Source organism: Chionomys nivalis, chromosome 13, assembly GCF_950005125.1.
Source record: "Chionomys nivalis chromosome 13, mChiNiv1.1, whole genome shotgun sequence".
NCBI lineage: Eukaryota > Metazoa > Chordata > Mammalia > Rodentia > Cricetidae > Chionomys > Chionomys nivalis.
In genome coordinates, this window is record NC_080098.1 from 34,082,258 (window position 1) to 34,108,379 (window position 26,122).

Below are 26,122 nucleotides of genomic sequence, written 5' to 3' on the forward strand. Positions count from 1 at the left end.
ACAAACATATACAGATTACACACACGTACTACATATACTGTATAGTATGCATTTACACACACAGAAATGTACACACACACATACCACATATACTGTATAGCTGCCTTTATGAGATGGTATAAATTAGCTAACCACAGTTATTCTCAAACCATGCTGCACAGGTAAATGCCCTCCCTGGTTTCCCCCCAAAAGAGTACGCTGTTAAGTTTAGCAAACAAAAGAACCTGACTCCACCCACTTTTAGCAATCAACGGTCCCAGAGCCCATAATCAAAATGAAAACCTGGTTAACTCTTGTGAGTAACTCCTGTAAAAATATTAAATCAGTGCTCATCAAGATAACTGTGGTGAAGGACTAACTTTCTCTTCATGTCTAGTCTTCAGTCTCTAATAAAGGGTAATAAAACTGTTACATAAAATTAAAACATTTAAATCAAGATATATAATATATGAGCCTATATTTTAAAGTTATTAAATCTATGGACATTTCTCCTTTAAATTGGCATGAATATTTCTAAGCACTTAGTTTTCATATCTAAAATCAGCACAGATCAGTGACAGTTTGTGACCAGCCCATCCCTGGTGCACACTCCAAGCAGAACACTTGTAATTCTTACTGATGTACATCAAGAATACATAAAATACGAGGGGACCAACATATTTCACAGGTGATTCAGTAGGAATCGTGAAGTCAGCGTAGGAGCAGGACTGACTCAGGTTAAGATCCATAGGTCGGTGTGGACTTCCACAGTTCCTAGCTGTTGAAGCTGTGGACCCAGGGAAGGACAGTGGTTTGGGAGTTAGACTCACAGGCATAGGGAATTCTCCAGCCTTCAGCTCATATCACAGAACTAATCAGGATGCCAGAGCTGACTAACACAGTACTTGACCCTCTGAGGAAGACTAGGGAGAGAGCCTCTGGTTGTACAAACCCACCCCACAGAGGAAGAGAACACCTCTATCCTACTGAGACTTGATCTCTTAGGAACATTCTAAATGCCCCCACTGATTGAAGAAACATGAATCTGAAGATAGATAGACAGACAGGCAGATGATAGATAGATAGATAGATAGATAGATAGATAGATAGATAGATAGATAGATAGATAGATAGATGATAGATAGATAGAGATAGATAGATAGATAGATAGATAGATGATAGATAGATAGATGATAGATAGATAGATAGATAGATAGATAGATAGATAGATAGATAGATAGATAGATAGATATGGATAGACAGACAGAAAGATAGATGATAGATAAAATAATTAAGAAAGATTCAACCAACAAACAACTCCACAGCCATGTACCAGCAAAGAAACAAAACCAACTCGAAGTCAAATTCCCAACAAATATTGATCCAATCCACCTATACTTCACTGAACTTTCTAATAGTAGAAAGAACTTCCCGGCATAATTAAAGTGAAAATGTCAATATCTGGCTACCTGAACTGAATAAAGGATAAAGGCACTCACTTGAGAGTTTCAAGCGACATCTGCAAATTGTAGTTGCGTTCCTGTTCCGGCAGTTTGCCGAACTCCACCAGACAAGGATGCTGTCTCTTGTTGTCATCTCTAACCTGAAACAAGATGGGAATCAGCATAGAGGAGCCTCCGGAGTGAAACAATTGTGAAGGGGCTAGCTGGGGAGATGGAACCCCTGAAAGCTTCTGAAATCTTCAAATGTCCACTGCAAAGGCCAGCATGGTCTGCACTCCCGACTCCTTTCTTGTTACATAGTTGAGAAGGATAGCTTAGCTCTCAATTCCCACATGCTTCTGCCAGGCTGCCTCCTGAGGTCCATGAGCATGCTCACTGGGTTCCTTCCAGAATCTGCTGAAATCTCCTTTTTTTCCATGAAGTTTACCCCATCTGCTTTCATAATCTAGTAATCTGCCCAGTGACCCTGCTGTCTATTTCTTTTCATTGTACATAACATTATTCGGTAATGAGATCATTTGGGAGGGATGGGTTTATTTGGTATCTCAGACTGGGACTGGCCTTAAACTCACTGGGTAGCCCAGGCAGGCCTTAAATTCAGGATCTTCCTGCCTTAGTCTCCTGCATGCTGGGATTGTAGGCCTGCAACATCATGCCCAGAAGACTAAGTTTTTACTTAATTTATTGTCTATCTTCTTTCACTAGAAGTTCAAAACAATGGGGATTCTAGGTCTTTGATAATAGCCAAGCCCCTGACACACAGCATTAGAATATGAATGAACTCTGAAAAGATATGGCGGTGACTTCAGCTTTTCTCTGCAGTACCCTGTCCATCTAGATTCATCTGCTCAGGGATATGAATACGCAACCTGACTGGCACACATGAACCACAAGGTAGTTTTGGTTGGTCATCTCAGCCTCCATAATTCTGAGATCACAAATGAACCCATGACCTTAACAGATTGATTAGCACCATAAAGGTTTCCTTCACAGTAATCTTTGCCAGTGTTTCTTGGTGTCCACTGGGGACTGGGCACAGAATTTTATCAGTCTTTCTATAACCCCCCAGATCCAAAATATTCCATGGATGCTCAAGTCCATTCTCTGAGGTGACAATGTCTGTACACAGAACCTATGAAATGCCTCCTCATCTCCATGCACACACATGGTTTAAGTCATCTCTACATGATTTCCAATACCTGAAGAATGGATAGTATTGTATCAACAGCTGTCACACAATCAAGCTTAGGAATAATGACAAGAAGTCTAACCATTGTCAGCACTGTTTTCTGATTTTTTTTTTTACCTACATGCAATTGAATCCATGAATGTAGAACCCAGGGATAAGAGCCAAGAGGCAAGTGCATTAGTGGTCACACTATATTCAAGATTATAGGAAGGAATTCATGAAGATGTTCTCTATTCTTAACTTAGCAATTAAATTTTTGTACTCTTTGTAAAGTCCTAAATTACACAGGCATTCCTGCCCTGGTAGCACCTTGACGACAGCCCATCAGTTGTGAAGGAATAAATTACTCCATGGGAATAATTACCAATTTCTATATATGCCACTAAAAAATATGCAAACATGAGCAAATTTTTCTTTAGAGACAAATTGAAAATCATGACTTTATTCCTTTTTCTCTGGATCACTAGAAATGAATAGGGAATACAAATGAAGCAGAGTTACAAAACTGAACTGAAGACTCCAGTTTTTAGGTCCTAAATTCTGATCATGAAAGCAAGAATGAATGAGTCTGGACATAGTCCCCCGTTTATGTAATCTCCACCTAATTCTCCGCCGTATTCCAGAGAAGAGCCGGAACTGCCATGTCTCCAAGGTAAACAGAAAGAATCGGAACCCTGCCTCATCCCTTCCCTCTCTTACCATATTCTACACCTGACTTTGGAAACACCCCTGCAATGTCTCACCAAGCCCACTTCTAGGCACCAGGGTATCAGAAAGACATTTCAGAGAAAAATCAAATTAACTTATTTATTTTCATTCCAATTTCAACTTTTGTTTTTGCTGTTTTCTAATTTAGAAATAAAGGCTCATTATCTAGATTTAACTTGATTTTAAAGTACAACTTTCAGTTCAAACACTTTCATGTCAGAAAGTCTACCACTATTGCCATTCCCTTTGGTTTTTAAAAAGATGTACAGAACTAAGATGCCTCAAAAAATCAATTCTATTGATTTGTGTCATACCACAGCAAGTTGAATGAGAAAATGCTATCTTTCCAAATGATTTAAGAACAGAATCTGAGAATAAATTTCAAAATCATACCGGACCATACTGCCAGCCAAGCTCAATTTTATTCATAACCCAGAGCTCATGGATATTCTCTGCCAGCTTTTCTCTTATCCTTTCCAGGTGAGGAGGCAACACAATCTGGAAAAAAGGGAGAGAAAAGGTTAATCAGGAACAGAGACTAGAGATGCTGATAGGCGCTGCACCAACAAGCCTTGCTGGGAGCCAAAAAAAAATGCATGTATCTCCTAGGCCATTAAAATTCAATAAAATAATTGGGTTCTGAATCAGATATTTCATGATGTTTGCTAGATAAATGCTGGTGTGTGTGTGTGTGTGTGTACATTTAGCACTGCAAGTAAATGAATGGACAAAGAGAACAGAGTAAAGTATAATAAGGTAGAAAAGACCAATTATTAGATACTGATTTATTGATCTATTTAGTGATTTACCTGAAGCACTGCTAGCACTGCCTATTTGATAAGCATGGCTTTACTTGCTACTGGAACACAATGACCCTGAAAAAGAACTGAATCCATGGGTCGTTGCCCTTAACAACCTGCTGACACACACATGCTTCTGTAAAATCTTGCACCTTGTGATTTTAGAGTAGAAAATGAAAATACAAACTAGACCCAGCCTTCAAGTCTTCCAGGAGCTATCCTGGCTTCAGTCCACTGGTGATATCAACCCTCTTCCACTCTCATTGGTGTTGGGGTGCTTACTCCAGAAAGATTCCCAAGAGCACTGGTGGAGACAGCTGAGAGGTGCTTAGACATGGACCAATACCAAGTGCACATCAGTAAGAAAGGAGAATCACTCAGCACTCGAGGCCGCCCAGTCAGTGCCCACAGGCTTAGTGCAGGGCAAGTCAGAAGGCTGCAGTTAGTTCATAATCCCAGGCATCTGACAAAGTGATTGGTTTACCATGAGAGCGCTGATGAACCCTTCCAGGGTTTTCTCAACTCACACTTCCAGGGACAGGGCAGGCTGTACTTTATACTTTCCTATTGGAGAAAGTGTTTAGGGACCTCTTGAAAAAACCCACAACGTGGTTTACCAAAGGAGGATATGATGGATAAATGACTGATAAAAGCTGAAGGTTCTGGAACCTGGTATTAAGTCAACTTTGGATTTTAGAAATGGCTTCCATGCTCCAAACTAATAAACAAGCTGAATGATCTAATCAACATCACTGGAGTTATCAGATCCTTTGAATAGAGTGTCATTTAATTCACTCCCAACCTCAGGATCCTGTTATAGCTATGAGACAAAAAATCCTTTATATTATGATACAGTGGAGCATTATGAAAGAAGCATAGCAATGGTTGAGATAATTCATTATGAAAAGCCAAAACACAGAATAGATGTTTGGAGAACACAAAGGAAAGTATTATTTTATGGGATCCATTAGTTGAATGGCTGAAAAGCGCACTGCTGTGGGCTGCAATCCAAGCTTGAGAGCCACTGTATTTTGATAGCCATCAGTGTCTCTTTCTGTACCTGGCTGGTGTCCACAGGAACGGGTGTGAAGGCAGCTTGGGTCAGGGACACTGTGGGCCCCAGCAAATCTCGTGTGTACGTCCTTTCTTGCTTATATTCTCGGCTGTGTTCTACTTTCAATTTCTCTTTCGGCAGAACAGCTTCATAGCAAGCTGCATAGCCAGGCGGAGGGAGGAACTTGAATTCTCCATGTCTCCCCCCAAGCAAAAAGCGAACCCTATAAAGGAAGCTAGTATGAGTCAAGCATATCTTTGATATACATGAGAGTTTTCTAATTGAAAAAAACATTAGGTAAATTTATTAATACAAAACTAATTTTGCCATGGCCACACTTCTCTTCCCTGCTAAGTATCTTTAGTGGTTTAAATAAGAAATGTCCCTCATAGCTTCATGCATCTGAACACACGGTCCCCAGCAGGTGGTGCTGTTTGGGGAGGTTATGGAGGAAATGCATCGCTGGAGATGGGCTTTCAGGGTTTAGGGGTTCACCCTAATGGCTGCTCTGCTTCATGTATGGATGAAAATGTAACCATCCTGACTTCTGCTCCAGCTGCTATGCCATGTCTTCCTTACCATTATAAACTCTAACCCTTTTGAACTACAAGCCAAAATAAACTCTTCATTGTTTTTGGTCATGGAATTTCCCCAGCAACAGAAAAGTAGCCAATACAATATCTAGTCTAATCACCTAGGAATCTAAGAGCCTCTCCCCCAAGAGGCTAAACACAATAGCATTATAATGACCAATGAAGAAAATTCAGCTCAAATATATTCACAGGTCAGTGATGACCTAGCATGTGATGAACTAGAAATAACAGCCTTGTACTGAAAGGTACATTATCACATGTCCATGAATGAAGAATGTACTTTTAGCAACTCAATGTCTCAAGGCACCCAAGGACTAATCAGGCACAGTAAAGATGGAACCTAAATACCTGTGTGCTTAAAATGGCAGGATCTGGATGAGTTACCAGGGGAAAAGTATCAGTCACTGTCCTGAATCTAATTTCCTAAAGAAATTTCCTTACAGAAGCCCTGTGTCACCTCTGCTTGCTGAAGAAAGCAGGTAGCCATAATTACAATACTTTGTCAATTTCAACAAAAGCAAAGAACTCACTAAGATTTTGTGCACATTACATTCAATTAAGTATGTGAGCTTTATGGAAGGAACTTTGAAACAGTTGCATGACAGTAATGATAAAGGTGTTCAGTTTACAAAAAAATCAACTAACATTTTTTAACTCATTAGAATTCATTTTCATGCCACCTCTTCCAGATTAGACACATCTGGAAATGGTTACCTTGAAGGGAAGTCCTAAGGTTAGTGAAGCAGGGGAGAGTTCTCTGTGGAAGTACGAGCAGTGAGAATAGAAACAAGACAAACAGCAGAGAGATACTAACTTTATTCCTGCAGAGAAACTAACAACCGGAAAGAACAGGCCATCGATATTGAAGTTCTCAAACATTCCTTGAACAGGCTGTCCATTAATGCGGAATGAGATGCTCGGGGCACTTAGATCTAAACAGCAACTGATGACATCGTCAGTTCTCAACAAGTGCTGATTGGGTGAGCTCACAGTTCGAGCTATACAACCTGTAGGGGGAAACAGTAAGCAAGGTGAGATTTAACACAGAGAATCATACTCCAAGCTACTGCAAGAGTTATGACCAAAACACAAGGGAAGAACACACTGCAGAGGTTAATGTCTATAGCCCACTGTGCAGGACTCGGGACCAGCAAAGTGATCAACATCTGGAATTGTCTAGACTAAGCTGAGGTGGGAAACTCCACCCTGAACATAAGCAACATTATCCCCCAGGCTGCAATCTCAAACTCCACAAAGGGTAGAAAGAGAGCCGACACCAGCAATGGTGCTCTTGGCTTCCAGGCTGTGCACACAGTATAACCAGCTGCTTTCTGCTCCTTCCATCATGCTTTCCCCTACCACGATGGACTGTATCTCCTTGAATTTGAGCCAAAATGAGTACTTCCTTAATGAAACTGCTTTTGATGGGTATCTTGTCACATTCACAAGATGTGACTAATATGTGGACTGTGAGTCTCCAAAATAAGTACCACGTGCTAAACTCTTGCTCAAAAAGAAAGCAAGAGCTAGAGAGCTTGATTGGAAAAGGGGCCTTGTCATGTCTCGAAAGTTCTGCATGTACATGTATACTATTTGATGCAGAAATGATCTCAGTGAAAATATAATGATGTCAGAGGGCATCTAGGAAAGTATCTAACTGTCAAAAGCCCCTGCCACCTACCACTTGACTCATACAGCCCATGGCAAATGACTTACCCTCTGAACTTTGACTTCTTTCTGTTTTTGTGCATGTGTTATTGATTTGGGTTTTGTTTTGTTTTGTTTTGTTTTGTTTTGTTTTGTTTTGTTTTGTTTTGTTTGAGACTGGCTTTCTCTGTGTAGCCCTGGCTGTCCTGGAATTTTCTCTGTAGATCAGGTTGGCCTCAAACTCAGAGATTCACCTGCCTCTGCCTCCAGAATGCTGGGATTAAAGTCATGTGCCACCGTGCCTGACACTGATTTCTTATAAGCAGAACACTAAATAGTACCACCTTCTAGAATAAGTATGGGGACAAAAGTAATAAATGATTCAAAAGCAGCAGTTTCAGGCACAGTGGATGGTTGGTGCCCTTTATTTTTCATATCCTCTTAATTTCATAAATACAAAATAAAGTCAGGACAGTGGAAGCAGGAACTTTCTCTGTTTTTGCAGCATATTGCTTACTATGAGAAAATTAAAGACTGATTTGCTTTTGTTTTATAATAAAATTTACTTTACACATGGTCTTGGTTGGTGTCTTAAGTACAGCAGAATACAATCAAAGACATGAAGTTATTTGATGAACGTCATACTTTTCTCTCGACAACCAATAATATCAACCCACTCTTGATATCACAAGTCCTCAGCTAATTAGTCCCAAGGGGCATCCACTACACACAGCATGCTAGAAAAAAAGGGAGGTATGGGTGAACTCAAAACATAGGCTGACAGACACAAACATATTCACAATTAGAGGAAGGACTTCATGACTCACACTTTGCTATAAATTTTTATAACACTTTTCACTTTCATTTCATTCAAATAAACACATTTATTATGTGTTTGTTTATGGGTGTTATAATGATTTGAATAAGAATGGCCCCTTTAGGCTCATATATTTGAGTGCTTAGTCAACAGACAATAGTACTATTTAAAAAGAATTAGGAGTCCTCCCACTTCTATCTAGGTCCAGGGCAGGGAATTTGGACTGCTCTTCAGTACCTAGAGGGAGGGGGAATGGAGTGGGGGGAGGGGGAGAGGAGTGGGGAGAGGGGGAGGGGAGAGGGGGAGGGGCTGTGTGTGGGGGAGGGGGAGGGAAATGGGAAACGGGGAGGATGCGGAAATTTTAAGTAAAAAAGAATAATAAAAAAAAAGAATTAGGAGTGTGTGGCCTCATTGGAAGAAGTGTGTCACTGTGGGAAGCTTTGAGGTTTCAAAAAATACCACTCCTGGGCATATACCCAAAGGATGTACAATCAAAGCACAAAGACATTTGCTTAACAATTCAAAGCAGCATTATTTGTAATAGCCAGAACCTGAAAACAACCTAGATGCCCCTCAACCAAAGAATGGATAAAGAAAATGTGATACATTTACATAATGGAATATTACTAAGTGGCAAAAAACCAATATCTTGAAATTTACAGGCAAATGGATGGAACTAGAAAAAAATCACCATGAGTGAGGTAACCCAGATCCAGAAAGACAAACACAGTACTCACTCATAAGTGGATATTTGGCACAAAGCAAAGAATAACCAGGCTACAATCCACAACTCCAGAGAAGCTAGGTCAGAGGGTAAAATAGATGACCCTAGCTAAGACTCCTAGTAATAGTGGAGAGGGTGGGTGTCTGAACTGGCCTTCCACTATAATCAGATTAGTGACTACCCTAACTGTCACCATAGAACCTACATCCAGTAACTGATGGAAGCAGATGCAGTGATCCACAGCCAAGCACTGGGATGAGCTTCTAGAACTTAGTTGAAGAGAGGGAGGAGGGATCATATGAGCAAGGTGGGGCGGGTCAAGATTAGGAAAATCACATAGACAGTTTACCCAAGCTAGTGGGAGCTCACGAACTTTGGACTGACAACTGGGGATCCTGCATGGGACTGAATGAATTCCTCTGAAAGTAGTTGACAGTTATGTGGATTGATCTGTTTGGGGGGAGGGGGAACCCTGGCAGTGGGATGAGACATATCCTGGGTGCATAAACTGTTTTGTTTTTTTTTTTTTGAGCCCATTCCCTATGGTGGAAAATGTTGACTCCCCAAGGAGGCTTTACCCCCTCTGAGGAATGGATGGGGGATAATGGGAGGAGGGAGAGGGTTGGAGAATAGGACGGAGGGGGAACTGGGGCTAGTATGTCTAATTAAAAATGTTTTAAATAAAAAAGAAAACACTCCAGGCCAAGTCCCAAGTCCCCCCCCCCCTTCTCTGATGGTAGATCAGATAGCAGCTTTTAACTACTTCTCCAGCACCATGTCTGCCATACCTGGTGGCATGCTTCCCACCGTGAAGATAACAAACTAAACCTCTGAAACTGTAAGCAAGCCCCTAGTTAAATGCTTAATTTTATAAGAGCCACCTTGATCTTGGTGTCACTTCAGAGCAATAGAACTCTAAGATAGGTGTATTGGCACACATGTGTGCCATGGTGTTTCTGTAGAGGTTAGAGGACAAACTGCCCATTCTCTCCTTCTATCACCTGTGTCCTGAGGCTCAAACTCTGCTCTTCAGGATAGCAGCGAGCTCCTCTACCAACCGAGACGTCTCTCTATCCCCCGAGTTTTGCATAAACACACAAACACACACACACACACACACACACACATCTAGCATACCAAGAGTTCTAAGCAAGAACACAGGACACATTTAAAACACCAGTGGTATCCTGGTCTACAGAGCAAGTTCCAGGACAAGCTCCAAAGCTACACAGGAAACCCTCTCTCAAAAAACAGAAAAACAAAACAACCACCACCACCAGTGAAAGTCTCTTCCTTCTAAAATGTACACACTGTTTTGATCCTATCAATTTACACCTCTTTCAGCATCAGAATCATTACTAGGTACATCTTCTAGAACTCCCTGAATATTGTAAAAAGCGGCTTTCAAAACAAGAAGAAACAAAACACAAAAGCAAAGCAGCTCAGGGAAAATGCTGATTTCCTTGCCAATGTCAAGACCCAGTTAATATGAGTATTCCTATTTTAGGATATATTTAGGATAATGATACTAAAATTACACATTAACTGCAATCCAATAGATTGTTCAGCTTTACTGACATTGCTGCGAGGAATGAACACCTAAGGGTTTTCCATGTCCTCTTCTCTGGAAAGTCTGTAGCACACGTCTAAGACAGAGTGTGATGAAGAACTCAAGACCATGGCCTGAATGGCACACACGGTGTAGAAGCTTCATGTCCAGGTCTCACCTTGAATGGCCATCCCACCGGCCCATCCTTGTTTTCTGCTTTAGTTGACAGGGAGGAGCAGCAGGTAGATTCACAGCTTTGGTTACTAAATCCACACTGATCTTTCCTCTGCAATTATCCTCCATTTAGAGAATTTAGAGAATTTTCAATTCTCTCAAAGTTTCCAGAGCTCATCTGGGATGCCTCAGGGACAATGGTGTGCCCGGTCGGATGTGAGAGAACAAATGAAGACGTCACTCAGAACTTGACTTGGAGCCAAACCCTTGTGTTAAGGAATACTGAACTCTAATTACACCATGTTCAATGGGGGAAACATGTGTTCTCTCCGAGAAGCTGCCAGTTTGATGCTTTCAATCCCATAATAACCACCAAAAAGAAGAAAAATAGGCGAGCAACCCCAAGGGAAGCTGCCTTGGTATGAACGTGATGGAGAACTTAGGCAAATTCCACCTACTTTACATTGGTCTTTGCTGACTGAATACCAGGTTGGAAAACTGTGCCATAGGCCCCTAAAAAGAACAAACACAGTCCATACTATAACTTTTAGTTTCTTGGCACGTTAAAAGATGGGCAAGGGGCCAGGGAAATGGCTTTATGTTGACAAAGGTCTGTGGCATATTCATGAGGACACAAATTCACATCCCTAGAACCCATATAAAAGATAGACAGTCTGTCATACAATACATGCATGTTTGTCATCCCAGCTCCCCTGTGTCGAAATGGGAGAATCTTTGGACTCTGTGGATTGTACACGGTGGTAATGAGATTCTGTCTCAAATTAGGCAGAAGGCACAGGTGGTCCTCTGACCTACACACACACACACACACAGCACACGTACACATGCAAGCATATAAATACACCTCACATAAAGAAAAAGATTTCAAAGTTGAAAATTAAGTTCTCTTGACAACAGAGTTTCAGGGTAATTTTCTCCAGGAATTCTGTGACCTGCCATTTTTGCTATGGCACATCCATACACACTTAAGTTCTGCCCTTATTTCTCTCTTTAGCACGTTCTCATAAAGGCCTAAAGCACAGGCTTTCATTGCAGCAGCATGAAGCTCTTCTGATACGTCAACAGGAAAAGCAGCAAGGCAGTGTGAGATTCGAAGTAGCGAGGTACCCAGTACAGTAACCCCAGGCTTTGTATCTGAGGAACACTTCCCCCAAGCACTGCCTACAAGGAAGACACTTTAACATGGCTTGTTTATCCAATGGAGGGTTCATTTCCCATGAAGCAATTCTCAGAAGTCAGGGTAATGGAGTTCAGGGCATTGTAGATCAAATATACCATAAAACAGAATTTAGCCCAGTATTCAGCTAAGTGCTCTTTTCCTGTCCTTGGGACCACAGAAAATTACCATGGGAACACAGAAGGCATTATGGCTCTGATCTGATTGGCTCATGCTCTTGAAGAGAGGCAATATAAACTCTTCTGAGGTTCCTAACCACAAACTCCAAGTACTAGATGAGCTATTCAAAACATGGCTCCCTCGTGACATCTGAACTCCTGGCACCAGATAAAAGAGGTCCAATAACTATTATTATGTAGATGTAACTCTACAAAGTGCTTTGAGTTCACTAATCTCTTTATCATCAACTCGTGGACTTAATTCACTTAGATCTTTAAGCCTTTTTTTTTTTCCAGAATTTATTAGGCCTCTACACTATTAAATGAGCATCACTCACAACCAAGAGACAAAATCCACCTTTTATAACTTTAGGTAATTTTCTGTGTCTTTCACACACTAAGTGTCAGATATGTCAAGGTCACCAAGAACTGTCATATAAATGCAGCTTCATGAACTGCACATGCATGCAACATTCAGGTGAACCCAAGCACCTGAAAACAATAATACTATGCAAAAATAATACTATATTACTATGCAAGAACTAAACTGTGAAGTAAACCAAATTATACCCATTTGAGATCTGGAGAAAGAAATACAAATTGTTAACATATAGCATTTGCAAAAAGCACTCAAGTCACTATTGAGAATTGGCAGCTGCTATCTTGATTACACATGTAGCTTTATGTTTTCCACACCTGTTAAGCTATGCCATGATTGGACTGGTCCCCTGGAGTTTCCATTTGATTGGCTTTTACACTATCTCACTGAAATCTAGACTAGTCGTATTGTATGGTTTTTATGATGAATATTAAACCTTTGCACATACCAATTAAAGTGATTCAGAAACACCTGAGATTCTTGCAGTTTGTTCATGTACTAGAATGTCCTTTTAAAACACATATTCACCAGCTTTACAACCTTTTGGAAATGTACTCTAATGCAATTAGTTTCTTTTTCTGTAGTGAAACTCTGCTTTCCGTTAAACTCTTGTACTCATCACTTCAGCGTTGAAGTTCTGATCATCCAAAGTTCTCAGTGTTCAGAAAAGCACAACAGGTCACCAGAGCTCCATCTGGAAGTTGTTTAAGGAAAAGGGATGGTGCCTACCTGACCAGAGGTGAAGGCCATCGAACCCGTAGGAGAAGAGGTCATCCCCAACGCCATTACCACCCCACTCTTCACCCCCGCCGGGGTACGGGGAATACCCTTCAGTGGAAGCCCAGCCCACTCGCAGGTGAGTAGCTTCTGCTGTCACGAAGGGCTCAGTGTGGTCCACCATGAGCTCGTAGTACCACTTCTTATACTGTGCAGACCCTTCGCTGACACCCAGGAAGATATTCGGCCTCATGCTTTTAAACGGAAAAAGACAGAGACAACTTCTATTGGTCCCATTACTCATGATTCTCAATATTATTCCTGATTCTCTACAATGTACATGTGGGATAGCCACTGCTGTCAGTTTGACAGGCTCTGGACTCATAGGAGACCAACCTCTGAACACATCTGTGACCATGTTTCTAGATTCAGCTCACTGAGGTGGGCAGTACCATCCCACGTCCTAGGGAGAAAGCAAGCTAGGCACCAACATTCATCCCCTGCTTCCTGTATGCCCATGCAAAGTGCCCATCCCTCTTGTGCATCTGTCGCCATGTCTTGCCCCACCTGTACCTGCAACTGTAAGCCAGAATAAACGATCCTGCCCCACATTGCTTTTGCCAGGTGGTTTCTCATGCCAAGTAAAGTAACTGACCCAAAGGAAAACCTACATTTTAAAAAATATAACAGAATTATAATACCACCACTGAGGTGATACCCAGGAAGTCAGTAGCCCCAGTTCACTGAGGTGGTACCCAGGCAGACAGCACCCCCAGTTCACTGTGTTGATACCCGGGCAGACAGCACCCCCAGTTCCCTGTGGGCATGCAGCACCTGATGTTTGGTTTACTCAGTCAAGTCCGCCCATGGTCTAATTGGACTTTGTACTTAACTAATATTTTGAAAATTTCACAACATTAATCAAATGTAGATCACAAAATGAAATACTTGATACAACAGGACCACATAATAAATGGAGCCGTTATTAGCCCAGGACATGTAAACCTTCCTAATATAAGTGCCATGAAACACGGGTTTTGATATGGTCTAAGGTAACACATCACTAGTCAGGGTTATTGCTGCCTGTCAACTCCTTCCTTGCCTTGAAAAGATGACTTTTTTGACAAGTTTCATTTAAATCTATTTTAAGAGTGGGCTTACATTCTCTGGTGATCCCAAGTAGAAGTGGAGGTGGCAGTGAATATCACTCATTAACATCAGGACTGACACACACAAAAAGCCTCACCACTCCTGTTTAAACAACACAACACAGGGAGCCTAGAAAGGCAGTTCAGTGGTTAAGAGTACTGGTTGCTCTTGCAGAAGACCCTGGTTCAGTTCCTAGAACTCACAAGGTGGCTCACCACTGCCTTTAACTCCAGCCCCAGGAGAGCTGATGCCCCCCTCTGGCCTCCCCAGGCATGTATGTGGTACACAAAAATATCATGCATTCAAACTCATAAAGTAAAAATGAGAAAATCTTTTAAAAGCTGCAGATCTCATACCACTTCTGTTTTTAGAAGAATAAAGTGACAGACTCTTATGCAAGGTCCTAGTTACTCTATCACACAGCATTTTGTTGATGGGTTTTTCTGGTTCACTGGATTTTTTTTTTTTTTTAAATCTAGAGAGAATGGCATAGTGCTCACTAGCTCAGCTTCTGCAGACAGACCAACTCTGTCATCATCTACAAAAGTTAGACAAGAGCAGTACCAAAGAAAGCTCACAAAACACAGACAGCACAGGCCATCAGCAAGTCACATCCCTGGGTAGCTTGTAGGTAACACTCATGATTGTCAGATTCCCTAAAAGGCTGATCCGATGGAAAATACCATTTCGTTAGTTATTTAGTTTGAAATGTTTTAGACTTGGGGTACTATCTTTTTAAGCACTGATAGTAAACACATTCGCAGAAAATTGAAGAACAGTGTGGCTTCTTAGAATACCTACAGCTATATCCTTATATATCAGTGCAGCTACTGCCTGCTTCTGCAGATGCCCGTGGCTATCTGTTCACACGTGAAAGTGAACAGAAACTCTTAGGCGTGTGTTTGCACTAAGTCCATACTTTGTTCCTCCATTGCTATTTTATTAACCTTTGTACTTCGTAGAAAACAATGTTTGTTCAATGGGGGAACAGACAAATGCTCAGTAATACAAACAGGCCTCCTGATGGCTTCCCTGGAGAGAGAGCTCCTTGCTGTGGTGTGAAGTGAGAGACAATGCCCATGGGTATTTACCTGCTGACATGATTCACAAGACGGGTCTGCAGTAAAAGATCTCGTCCTGGCAGCAGATTGTCACAGATGAGATGCTGATTGGAACGAACAGCAACCCCATGGCAAACACAAAGAGAGCACAACACGTCCAGGACCTGAGGAGAGACAGCACGTCCAGCTGAACCTGACTTCATCAACAAATCTTTCCATGAGGCAAAACACAACCCCAGCTGTGACTTCTTCTTCTTCTTCTTCTTCTTCTTCTTCTTCTTCTTCTTCTTCTTCTTCTTCTTCTTCTTCTTCTTCTTCTTCTTCTTCTCTCTCTCTCATGTATTCATGTATGATGTATATGCATGTACATGCATGCTGTACATGCATGTTCAAATATGTGTGGACATGTATGTGTATATGTGCATCTATGTGTATATGTGCATGTATATGTGCATGTAAAAATAGGTTGATGTTGGGCATCTTCCTGAATCATTCTCTCCACCTTATCTATTGAGGCAGGGTCTCTCACTTGAACTGAGAGCTTGCCAATCTGACTACTCTAGATCCAGTTTGCCCAATGGAGTTCCCTATTTGTGCTTCCCAAGCACTGGGATTACAGGAAGCCGTCACAGTGTCCCAGCATTCACATGGATGAGGGGAATATAAACTCTGAGTATCCTGCTTTCACAACACTTGATTCATGTCCCACCCACAGCCTCAGCTTGGTCCTCGCAGCATGACAGTGTAGATCCCAGTGATTCTCCAGCTTTCTTTCACATACTGTTTGTACTCTCACAGTTACAAGGACTATATATGAAACAATTGCACTCCATCGTAACTAAGGATAAAAAACACTCATGAAAATGTCAACACCTTGAAATTATCTTAGATTGGTATATATCTTAACTATTAATTCATCTATAACAGATACATAAAGTCAAAAGCCAGACTGAAGTATAGGCGATCAAGTATGCTTAGATGCATGTACATGCTCTGAATTTTAAATCCTATATAACATGTTAGATATTTTGGCCTCTCAGTATTTCACTCCTTTTTGGCTTGTTTGACATTTATCCTGTTTTTTTATCACTGTTTATACTTTCAGTATGCAATTATATGCACATGGTTCAAAATTCCTATCATTTCATTATGGTAAAAAAAAACACGTAAAGCCCTTTCTTCTAGCCTTTGGCAATATATAGCCCACTCTCCGCTATGTAATGATTCTAGAATTCACTCAGAAATCAAAAGCTCGTTTACCTTGTGGTTTCTTCCATGCTTGTCTAAAAGTGAGATGATAGATTTGATATGTCCTTCTTTGATGATATTCAGAGCTTCTGGGCTTTCCACTAACACGCAGTGGAGGACCTCCAGAATGCCTACAGACAAGGAAAAGGGGAAAGAAGGTTGAAATTCTAGGAACCAGGTTTTTTTTTTTTTTTTTTTTTTTTTAAATCAACCACACTCACGCTGTTTGACATGTAATTACTTTGTGCTCAATGTGTTTGCCACAGGGCACTGTGGAAAAGCAACAGGTGGCATTTGTCAGGACTGACAGATATCCAAAGTCCCGGATCCCAGTGGAGGGAGGTGTGGAGCTTAGCTGAGGAAGCGGACTGTAGCTCGGGAGTATAACGCAAAGCAGTGTAGCAGGCTGGGAGGACTCAGCAAATGTATTCCCCTCCAGGCATTCACAGGGAGGAGGGGGGCCGAACAGCAGTGCATGCTTGGGGCAGGCACACCCCCGTGGGCCAGCATGGATGGGCAGTAACTTAGGGCAGATTCTGAAGCTTTCTGGTGTTGACCTAGGTTTCCATCCTGCCCAGTCCCGCAGTCGTTCAGTCCCAAAGAAATAAATACACAGTGGTATTTGAACTCACAGAGATCCGCCTGGCTCTGCCTCCCAAGTGTTAGTATTAAAGGTGTGTGTCACCACACCCAACTACTCTTTCTTTCTTTTTTATTTTAAGGACTTTATCCTTTTTCTTTTCTCTCACAAGCTTACATATATTTTTAAACACACTGTAAACCATTTAGAGGTTTTCTTTGTCTTTGAATCTATATTTACTGTATATCTCTTTTTCTGACCACATGAGCCTTTAATTTGCTAAGTGATATGGCTAGGATTAAAGCTGTGGCTTTGACGACTGGATCTATCCCATTCCTTACTTTTCTGAGAGTCTAGCCTCACGGCAGAGGTACTGGCCAGAGCCATGTTTATCGCCACAACTCTAAGGCATTTCAAAGTCCCTGCCACCACCAAGAAGCAAGCTCTATTCATCAACACCATTTAAGTGTTTGGTGTGGGGCCTCTAAAAAGAGCTGTAAGGTTTTTGTATCTAAAGCTGAGTCAGGAAGCCTCTCTTAAATGAGACGTGCTTGCCTCCTGTAAACAGAGCCCACCTGAGAAAATGCTGCTAAAAAGAAGCCATGCTTAACTCTATTCCTTTGTGTCTAGAATTACTTCCCAAGGTTTCTCTGGTTTTTAAGTGGATTTAGCTGTCCACATTGGCACCATTCTGTTGACCACGGTTTCTGTCCTGCCTAGTCCCACAGTCATTGAGTCCCTAAGAAGAACACAGAGGTCTACATTAATTATAAACTGGTTGACCTAGTATTCTGGCATTAGAAACATAATCCTAAGCCAGCAAGAGGAATAGGTGACTGAAGGAACTTGCTGTCAAGCCTGAGAACCTGAGTTGGATCCCCAGAAAAAAATATTTCATTTAAAAAACAAAGGAAATAAATAAAATAGTACAGAAATTAAAAATTATCACAAAAGTATAATATGCCTTTTTTTCTTAAGATTTATAAAAGAACAAAGACAAAATGGGTTTCATTATCAGAATGTTTAATGAATACTTAAAAAGCTAACTGAAAACTATGTCCCTTTTTCCTGTTGTTCCGTCATTGTTATTTGACCTGAGTATGACCCCAGGATATACATGGCAGAAGCCTGAAGTTGTCCTCTGCCCTCCACAAGTGCACCACAGCATGCTTGAGCACACATACACAAATGCACACATACAAATACAAACAAATGCAATATCCACAATTAATAATAAAGAAGTGAACTAATTAGCCACCAATTAGTGCTGCTCTCTGTCAATAATGATGGTGCCAGTCTTCTATGACCATAAGACACAACATGCAGACCGCTGGCTCTCTCTCAGAATCTTTAAGAATTGCACAGAATTGAGAAGAAGCTTCTTAAAACCCTGTATTACGGTTCTTATGCGTCAAGTGGAATTCACTTTCTTAGCAAAGAAGCCTGCAATGTCAGGCTCACAAAAGAGGATGCAGACGTCATCCTCTCAAGTTCTCAAGACCAACACCTGACCCAAATCCTTGCCCTTTACGGATGAGGACAACGGATGCTGACTTCTTCACTGTGTGTTAGTCTGTTAAAATATCCATGTCTATTCAATTTCTATAGGACCTCAAACTCTAGAGATAATTTAGCTGTTGTCGAACAGTCTGATGATAATGGAGAAAAAAATCAAAGAAAACAGAAATTCAAGAAGCCAAGATTTGAGATAGAGATGCTGACATCAGTGTACCAAAGCTTTCCACTGCTGTCACCACCATCTAAGATGCAGCAGAGAAACTCATCATCCAGAGCCCAATATAGAATATGATGCCAGTGATGGGAAGATACTTATAGTAGGTTTCCAATGCCAGCCTGTCCTTTATGTCTCTCCATTTTTTATACTACAGAGCACAAGGAGGCCTACTTTTATTAATATAGTTTTATTGTACTGTTTGAATGCATACATTTACTGACAGTGGTTACTTCTCACTACAAATCAGAATTGGGGGTGCTGTATTAAAGACTTTAGGGCACACAGGCTCTAAAACATGTACCTGGATGCTGTAACCTGAGATCATGATGACTGGTTCTTTACAAATGGGCTTTACCTTCACAGAGGAAAAAGGCTACACGAGCATGCTCGTCCCTGACACTCGGGAAAGCATGAGCTGTCAATGTGAGAGACCCATACACCAAATCCAAAAGCTCCTTCCTGTCCAGGCACCTCTAGACTTGAGAACAGGAGCACATTTCTGGGGCTTGTGGTATCCTGAATCAGACTGAGGCATTGGCCTTTTACAGAAAGTCGTCAGCCTCTGTTGTGTGCAGAAAAAAAATCAATGAAAGACTGAGAACAGGTTCTCTCAGCAAATAACGGCTCACAAAGCTCATTGCATGCTCAAAACTGAGTGTATCAGAAAAGGAACATGGCTAGATCTGGATGCGGACAGTTTATACCACAAAGCAGAATGATAATGTGAGAACAAACCACTGACTACAGGTGGAGGCAGCGACAGGAGGCGACAGGAGACTCGTGAGAAGTTCCAGGCTGAGTTACACTTGTGTTCACAGTGGGAACAGTAAGGAAGACTATCGCACACAAAGGGAGGAAGTGATGCCCAACATCTGGGATGGTCCTGTGATCTCCACATGCATGCATGGCATGTGTATCTCTCTCTGTATCTCTTTCTCTGTCTGTCTGTCTGTCTGTCTCTCTCTCTCTCTCTCTCTCTCTCACACACACACACACACACAATTGCATATACCATATACATACACCAAGATTAAAATAAGAAAGAATTTGAGTTTCAGCACAAGATAAATGACCAATTTACTTTTAAGTCTTCTGGCAAACAGAAAAGGGAACAAAAAAGAAGGAAACAGCATGAAATTTTCTTTCTTTTTGTTAACAAGAGCTAAATCATAAGAACAAATGGAAGCTACCCTAAATAGGGTTTCCATAGCTTACACAAATAGAGAAAGAAAAAATGTATATCACATTAGTATTCAAATGTATAAAGTTTAAAAATCGTGGCTGCAAGAGAAAACACCTAATTACATATACTTTGAATTTTTCAAATTGTTTTTGAACCTAAAGAGGAAAATAAACTTATTATTTCTCAAACTCATGTGATACTGAGGAGGGGGAAAAGTTGACAAAGGTTAAGTTTGAAAATAGAACACAAATTGGCAAAATCAGGAGAGAGATGAAAACAGGAGCCAGTGCAGAATATTCTTATGCATACACAAAGCAACGAAACATTCTGGGAGAAGCATCGGCAAAATAAATAAGCTAAGAAGAGAGACTGCAGTTTAGGATTAGAAGGTGGGTGTGAGTCTGAAGCTTCCTCGGGAACACTGAGAAATCACGAACACAGAGCAGGGCAACTATAACGTACAGTTCAGCCTAATGAGGCTCCTGATGATTGAGCCCTTCAGCTGGAGGAGCCAGGATTTATGAAGTACAGAGAAATGACAGTTGCCAAAAGACAGTTAGGAAAAAGGAATGCCAGTTTCAAGACAGCTCGTGATTTAAAAACCAGAAGACCTTATTAGAAATTTGATACTATTCAAAATTTTATTAGAATACATTGTTGTGTGTCAAAGCGATAATGGAGGCTGGAGGTGTGGTTCAGTTGGTTAATAGGGTGCTTGCTTAGCAGGCATGAAGCTCTGGGTTTGATCCCCAGCACTGCCTAGAAACAGGTGTGGAGGCACACACCTGTAATCCAGCACTAAGGAATTGGAGACCGCAGGATCAGAAGTTCAAGGTCATCTTCCACTGCACAGTGAGTTAAAAACTTGCTTGGGTTATGTGAGACTGTCTCAAAGAACAGTGGCAGCCTGAATCATAAACACTATAGGATGTTCCTATGATACTTTTGGCACTGTGGTTGTTGGCTTTAGTTATCTTTTTATTTATCAGTTTATTACTGAGTCCATCCAGTGGGCAAGTCTCTGTAAGCTCTTTAGTCTGAGCAAAATGAGGCACAAAGATAACATTACTCCAGAGCCTACAGTGCTGACCAGATTCAATCCTCCTCTGCTTTTCCTTGACCTCAAGCAAGTGACCTGTAAGTGCCTGGCCTTGCCTTCTCCGTCTTGACTGGAAATCTGATGACAGGATATCAGAAATTCAGTAAAGCAGAACGCTTGAGATGAGCTTCCCTTGCCTGGACATCAGGACCAGAAGAGCTTTATATTCAGGGGGACTCTTCACTGCTGTTATAGATCGGCATATACATAAAGATATATTTTAGGGACAGAGTCCAAGTCTGGACATGAAATTCCTTTATGCTTCACATATATACCTTACGTACATATTTCAAAAGTTATTTGATTTTTTAAATGTCTACTACACTATGTACTTACTCATTTATGTGTCTACTGTGTATATGAGTGGCGTGTGCATCATAGCATGTGCTATGAAAAGCCAGAGGACAACGTTGGGAGTTGGTCCTCTCCTCCTGTGTGGATCCCAGGGGTAGAACTCAGGTCATCAGGCTCAGCGCTAAGTACTTCTACCTGCCCAGCCATGCTGCCAGTCTAAAGGCTATGTTATACAATGTTCTAAACAACTTTTCACATGAAATGCAGACAGCAGGCCACAGATGAAAGAGTATAAGGCCTTCTTCTGCTAGACATTGAGTAAAGCATGCAAAACATTGCATTTGGCTGTGTCCCAATACATGAAGTCAGTCGTCTAACTTTCTACTTGTGGTGTCTTGTTGGTGACACAAATAGAACCCAGGGGACCACCTGCCTTCTGTTGTTATTCATAGTTTCTCATGGCTCTCTGAACCTTGAGATGTATGATGTATGTGAACTACAGTCCCACAATTGTGCATGTCAGATCAAGTTCTCAGTCTTGATAATCTCATATATGAACATATCTACTCCCGCTTCTTCTCTAGTTCAGCATAACCATTCCAACACAGTCCCCACCCAACTTCATGTTTGTCCATATGTGTACAGATGGGGGGGGCATAGATGTGAGGTCACCTGTAGGAACAATGGGAATTCTACCAGTGGATATGTATAAGAAGGAAGGAAGAGAGGGAGGGAGGGAGGGAGGGAGGGAGGGAGGGAGGGAGGGAGGGAGGGAGGGAGGGAGGGAGGGAGGGAGGACTGGGAAAGGGACAACCATTTCTACAGTAACTCTTTGAGAAGCAATGGGGCCAGTAGCATCTTCTACTTCTACATCAGTTTGGTCTCGATTGATCTTGTGCAACTCCTGTACAGGGAACCACAGCTACTGTGAGCTCTTGAGTGTGATAGTCATGCCCAGTGGTCCTTGCCACACTAGCAGATCTAAAGGGCATCCATGCTGCAGTACCCACAGTTCTCAGGGGCTCAGTCTCACACCAGTGCTTAAATGGAGGGACATCCTTGGGTCCTTCCTTAATAGAAACTGAAGAGAAACTATCACTCACAGAACAAGGAAGGGACCCAGGTCATGTGACTGGGTATCTGTTACCCCAAGAATCATAAAGTGGACTGCAGACAGCATGTTTGCCACTGTTCATCCCAATGTCCCTTGCAGTGTACCAAAGAAATCTATTTTCTCTTAATAAACTCTCTAGAAAAGATAAAGAACAACCATGAAATAATAATGAAAGCTGCCATTGGGGTAGAAGTATAAACAGTGTGCAAGTATAGTCACTCTACATAGGAAACCCTGCCCAGTTGAGAGCTTGCAGTCCTGATGAGTGACAAAGTACATTCTAGAAGCCACACACCTGTCAGCCACTGTACAATCCAGGGCACACCACTCATGACTAAGTCAACCAGGAAACATCTGCATCTGTAAGCCAGAATCCAGCAAGCCTTGCTATCCCATCACCCTTAGCACAGCACTATAGCTAAGTGAACAATGGTCTTCAGGTTACCCTGGAAAATGATTATTAAATCACTCCACTACCTGCCATAAAGCAGGGCACCTTTTATTCCAGACTTTGAAATAGCTGAAAGACCCATTTTCTAGAAATGTAATCTGCCATCCTCCTTCTCCACATGTTTTAATAAAAACGCTCTGAAGAAGATAAAAAGGTCAGGAGACCTAGTAACTTTAAACATTTTTACTTCTCTCTTTTTCGCCCATTAAAAAGGGTTATGTTTCATTTGGAGTTTCCTTTGAGGGATCCCCCGCCCCAACTGCTACATATCATCTTATTGATAAAATACAGCAAAGCACAAGATGCCTTCAAATGAAGACTCCATTTTTTCTTGGTCTCTTCTTAGCTGCAATTTAATGCTTCATGGAGAAAGAAAGTGAGCAGCACACCACTCCTCCTGACGTGTCTCAGGAAGGTTTAACTTTTGGCAAGGACAGAATTTTTAAATTTAGACAACACCTAACTACTAAATAAGGACCTTCTCATTATTAACACTTTATTTTGGGCATTTGAAGTAAAGAGTTTTACAAAAATGCATTCTATATTTTCCTGTATTCTTAGGAAATTACAACATAAAGCATCGTTTACAAGTCCTGACCACCTTATCATCCCATAAAAACACCACTCTAATTGTTACAATAGATCAGGGTAGGAAATATGGCCGATTATAGCATGGAATATTAGAAATATTAGGGCTTTATACCAGTAGCTAACACCAAACATTTTCTTTAGAAAATTTCCAATGCTATTGTGATTTAGTTTAGTTTATTCTTGCTTTGCATTTTGTAGTTGTTTATGTTTTATCTTTCCTTCGACTAGAGAACATAATCCCTCCAATATCTCATGGTGGGCTTTCTCCAAAATAAACGCTTTAAATCAAAAGCTTGGGATCAGCAGAAAAGCCATTTTCTGTGTAAGCACGGGGACAGAAGTTTGAAGCCCCAGAATCCACGTGAAAGTCAGAGGCAGTAATATGAATCTCTAATTCCAGGGCTTCTGTAGTGAGGATGGAGTGGAGACAAGAGAGCCCTGAAATCCCCTGGATCAGAAAGCCTCCCGTAAGAAATGGGGCAGAAGGCGAAGACTGATGCCCAATGTTGTTCTCTGACCTTTACACTTGCATGTGTGCATGTTCATGTATGTGTGCGCACACACACATTACATACACACACATGCACAAACCATCAAATGTTCTTAAAGCTAAGACCACTGTCTCCAAGGAAATAACCTCTTTCTCTTTTTCTGTGTCATAAGAGCCATCTGAGTTGGTGTCACTTAAGTAGCTGTGATTTCTCCACTAGCAATAGCAGATCTCTAAAATCAACCCCAGAACCTAGTCTCTTTTTAACTCAACATGTCTATCATCTAACCTTGTATCAAGGAGGAAGGCTTCATAGGACACAAGAGGCTGAGACACTCTTGCCCAAGTAGTGGAGGTAACCCCTTTAGAATGTAAAGAGCTTCAAAATTCTAAGAAATCATTAAGTATAATAACTTTAGGGTGTTTAAACCACCCTATGTACAGGAGCAGAACACTGTTTCAAAGTTCTGGCACCTGAGGCCCACTAAGAACCCCTGCACTGGCTCTGCACGGAAGCAGAGTGGCAGGCTCCCCGTGTAAAAACACGTCCAGGTCTATAAAACTGTGCAGGTACCGAGCACACAAAGGATGATACCCACCAGAAGTCACCTCGCCCCCTGAATAATGGGCTACATTTCTCTCGCTGACTCGTCCCCACAAATGTCACTGCAAGAGCCAAGTTCACCCAAAGAAAAGTCCAGCCACGGGGAACACTTCATCTTGACCCATGGCACTTGCTCATGCCACCTTGAAATCTTTTCGATGAACTCTGGCCTAATAGGCACAGACGTGTGTTGTCATGGTTTAAGGGTGCACTGTCCCCCACAGACGGTGGGTGGTATTTAGACACTTAGATCCCAGCTGGTTCCCCACGTGGAAAGTAAAATGACTGAACAAAGAGGAAACAGCAGAGTCTGGGGGCAAGGAGGATGGGGAGACACTTGCCAAAGACAACAGAGTTTCAGAGCTCCTGCCTGCAACAAATACCCTATTTGGGGGACAGTCTTAAAGTATTTAAGAAACCTCTTCCAATTCACAATGGTGTTGTATCACTTGGGAGCCTAGCTTCCCAAATTCACCCAAATATCCTTGTATCTTCAAGTTCTTTTATTATTATTATTGAAAAAATTTCCGCCTCCTCCCCCTCCCATTTCCCTCCCCCTGCCCCCATTCCTTACCCCCTCCCCCACTCCTTTCCCCCTCCCTCTCCAGTCTGAAGAGCAGTCAGGGTTCCCTGCCCTGTGGGAAGTCCAAGGTCCTCCCCCCCTCCATCCAGGTCTAGGAAGGTGAGCATCCAAACAGGCTAGGCTCCCACAAAGCCAGTACATGCAGTAGGATCAAAACCCAGTGCCATTGTTCTTGGCTTCTCATCAGCCCTCATTGTCCGCCATGTTCAGAGAGTCCAGTTTTATACCATGCTTTTTCAGTCCCAGTCCAGCTGGCCTTGGTGAGCTCCCAATAGATCAGCCCCACTGTCTCAGTGGGTGGGTGCACCCCTCGCGGTCCTGACTTCCTTGCTCATGTTCTCAGAAATCTAACATCTAAAGATTCTGTGTATTGAGTAATATCAGGATGGATCAGTCTGAGGAGGAAGAAGAGTCAGCTCTTTAGTGGATTTCAGGACTTTATCATTAGACATTGTATAAATATAAATGGACAAAGTTTTACTGGATCTCTACTGTGAGCCAACACTCCCCAGACAAAAGCTGTGCCTTCCACTGACCTTTCTGCAAAGCTGAGTAATTGTCTGGGACATCAGTGATGGTGGAGTGGTGGGAATGGTGTGGGTCCAGAGTTTAATTATGATTTAGTTTGTGCTATCTTCAGCATCCTTAATAGCCAGCAATTCCTCACCCACCTCTGAGTCTGACTTAACATTCTCGTAACTAACAGATACAACCTCTCAAAACGTATTACTCTAACAAATCACTTGTTTCCACCAACCAAAGGGCTGAGCATCATCAGAGAGCACCGAGGC

At 41.8% G+C, this 26,122-nt stretch overlaps 1 protein-coding gene across 2 annotated transcripts in view; it reads right to left on the reverse strand.

Moving 5' to 3' along the window:
* The window catches only part of Ryr2 (ryanodine receptor 2), a 565,815-nt gene that overhangs the window by 233,075 nt on the left and 306,618 nt on the right, over positions 1 to 26,122 (reverse strand). For both annotated transcript variants that reach the window (XM_057787812.1, XM_057787811.1), the window contains 7 exons: positions 16,620 to 16,738; positions 15,390 to 15,523; positions 13,162 to 13,403; positions 6,601 to 6,793; positions 5,200 to 5,416; positions 3,733 to 3,837; positions 1,479 to 1,582 (listed from right to left, as the gene is read on the reverse strand). In XM_057787812.1, the coding sequence (XP_057643795.1) occupies positions 1,479 to 1,582; positions 3,733 to 3,837; positions 5,200 to 5,416; positions 6,601 to 6,793; positions 13,162 to 13,403; positions 15,390 to 15,523; positions 16,620 to 16,738 (1,114 nt within the window). The remainder of the gene's footprint in view (positions 1 to 1,478; positions 1,583 to 3,732; positions 3,838 to 5,199; positions 5,417 to 6,600; positions 6,794 to 13,161; positions 13,404 to 15,389; positions 15,524 to 16,619; positions 16,739 to 26,122) is intronic.